We start from the raw sequence: 2,591 nt of genomic DNA, 5'->3' as shown, positions 1-2,591 counted from the left end.
CCATTCCTCTCCCCCTCCCTCTCCAGTCCAATGGGCAGTCAGGGTTCCCTGATTTAGTTTTTAACCAAGAGCTTCATCTCTGTGAGTCTGCTTTGGGACCTAACCGAACCATTGGTCAGTGCCGAACAGAAACCTTGCCCTGTCACTTGTCTCTGGAGCAGATCTGGCTCTGTGAGAGAGGCAAAGTGGTTTCCTGTGAATCTGGTGCAGAGTTTTAGGCTCAAAGCCACCTGTGACCCAGAGCTGCAATCAGACTTGTATTGGGTTGAGATGCAGACAGAGGGGATTTGGAGGCTAACTGATAAACCCTGTGTATTGGATGAGGCCATTGGACATCTGCAGGGAATGTTGACAGACCAACCTCTGCTTTGCTTTTGCAGGGACAAGTATTTGCTCTGGAGGATCTATGGGTTTCACGATCTTCAGTGGGAAAAGGGGCAGGGGCAAGGTATCAAAAGCTCAGGTCCTAGTATCAAGCTCATAATGCAGGAGAAGAACCATGATCTGTACATTTTCAGGCGTGAAGATGTCTTTCCTTGTTCAGGACATATCCTGGTGTGAATTCTTTTTTTCCATTTAGCCAACAGCCCACTCCTGAATCTCCAGGAAGGGTCTGGGACTCAGTCCCATGGAGACACTAGAGAGGGCAGAACTTTTTTATAACTTCATGCTGATCAGTCCACCTGCTTCTTGGGCTGAAAGGTCCGTATGTTTGAAGAGGATATGGTGGTTAGAGACAGGTGGTTCTATGAGGTGTAGGGAAGACAGACTTGAGACTGGGCAAGGATGAGAGCTTAGAAATTTTAGATCTGTGTTGAATCTGTGTCCTTGCCTTCCATGCTGTGTTTCCAGCCCTGGCACAGCCTGACACGTTCTCTGGCAGGCACATGCCTCCACCTGGATCAGGGAAGGGGGGCGATGCCTATCTACCTCACTGGGTTTATTATCCACAAGGAGTGCTTTGGGTAGCCAGGAAGAAATAGACAATTGTGGTGTTCACAGGTGATAAGATCATTTCATTCCCTAACAGCGAGGGCCGTCTGTGCCAACTGCATGGAATGCTGTCACTGCTCCATGTTCCAGACCCCCAAGAATGATTCCCCAGAACTGTTTTGCAGCCTGCATCTGAGAAGCCTGGTCTACCCCTTGATAAGGCTGCTCATCTCTAGGTCCTAAAAAACCTGTGCTGAGGAAGAGATTGGCCCTTGGTATGTTCTAGTAGTCTAGCATATATGTTTATAGGAATTCCAGGTCTCAAGATATCATAGGGCATGAGCAGTACAAAAGGTAACAGATGTTACAGAAGGATATTTCCCACCACAGACAGAATGCTCTTCTGTTCTGGGTCTGTTGCATACAGACTCGAGAGCTAGATTAGCACACTATGTTGAGAGATGATGTCATCATGTTAATTATGTGTTTTCTACAGCAACAGCAGAGATGGAAAGCATTCCTAGCCACACCTGGATGAGCCCTATGTGAGATGAAGGATGCTCTACACCCTGTGTCTCCTAGACAATACCCACCTGTGTCACAATAATTCCAAGGAGCTCTGTCTCAAATCACAATGAACAATTATACAGATGTAGCAGAGTTCGTCCTGCAGGGAGTCTCTGGGGATCCTTGGTTCCAGGCTTCTTTATTGGCCTTTTTCTCCATTTTCTATACTATGGCTGTTACAGGAAACACCCTCATTTTCATGGCCATCAGCCTGAACCCAAGTCTTCACACCCCCATGTACTTCTTCCTTGCAAACCTGGCTCTGATGGACATTGTCTGCACATCCACTGTTCTTCCCAAGATGTTGGAGGGTCTGGTGGGGAAGGGCAGCCACATCTCTTATAAGGGATGCTTGACCCAGATTTTCTTCCTAACCTGGTTTCTGGGGGCTGAGCTGCTGCTGCTCACAGCCATGGCCTATGACCGCTATGTGGCCATCTGCCGCCCACTGCACTACAGCATGCTGATGAGTCGGCCTGTCTGTGTCCTGCTGGCGGGCAGTGTGTGGGCCATCAGTGCAATCAACACATCTGTGCACACTTGCCTGTTGGCGCGGCTCCATTTCTGTGGCCCCAACCAAATCCGCCACTTTTTTTGTGAAATCCCAGCACTGCTACTGCTGTCCTGCAGCCCAACCACCCTCAACAACATCATGGCTGTCATTGCAGATGTTTATTTTGGTGTGATCAACTTTCTGTTTACCATGGTATCCTACAGCTTCATCATTGCCAGCATCCTACGCATCCGCTCTGCCGAGGGTAAGAGGCGTGCTTTCTCCACCTGCTCTGCCCACCTGATGGTAGTCACCTTGTATTACTCCACTATCATCTATACTTATGTACAGCCTGGCTCCGGATCCTCCATGGAAAATAGCAAGGTGGCTGCCTTATTGTACACAGCAGTCAGCCCCACCCTGAATCCCCTCATTTACTCTCTGAGGAATAAAGATGTCAAAGTGGCCCTCAGAAAGGTGTTTCCCTGTGTCTGTTGAGGAGATAGAAAACACTTGTGTGGCTTGATCCAGCTGTTGATGAACTAGTTGGAACCTATGACTAAGAATCTGATTCCATGGGAAGGAACAGAGGGCAATT

The 2,591-nt window shown here is 48.5% G+C and overlaps 1 protein-coding gene across 1 annotated transcript; it reads left to right on the top strand.

Annotated features, from left to right (window-relative positions):
• The first annotated feature begins 1,558 nt into the window (after window positions 1-1,558).
• Window positions 1,559-2,491, top strand: LOC102001998 (olfactory receptor 13A1-like). The gene has a single exon (XM_005372258.2). The coding sequence runs from the start codon at window positions 1,568-1,570 to the stop codon at window positions 2,489-2,491; it is 924 nt and encodes a 307-aa protein (XP_005372315.1). The 5' UTR covers window positions 1,559-1,567.
• The last annotated feature ends 100 nt before the right edge of the window (window positions 2,492-2,591 follow it).

This window comes from Microtus ochrogaster, unplaced genomic scaffold (assembly GCF_000317375.1).
Source record: "Microtus ochrogaster isolate Prairie Vole_2 unplaced genomic scaffold, MicOch1.0 UNK596, whole genome shotgun sequence".
Classification (NCBI taxonomy): domain Eukaryota; kingdom Metazoa; phylum Chordata; class Mammalia; order Rodentia; family Cricetidae; genus Microtus; species Microtus ochrogaster.
The sequence above is the reverse complement of the archived record's forward strand: the minus strand, read 5'-3'. Positions and strand labels throughout refer to the sequence as shown.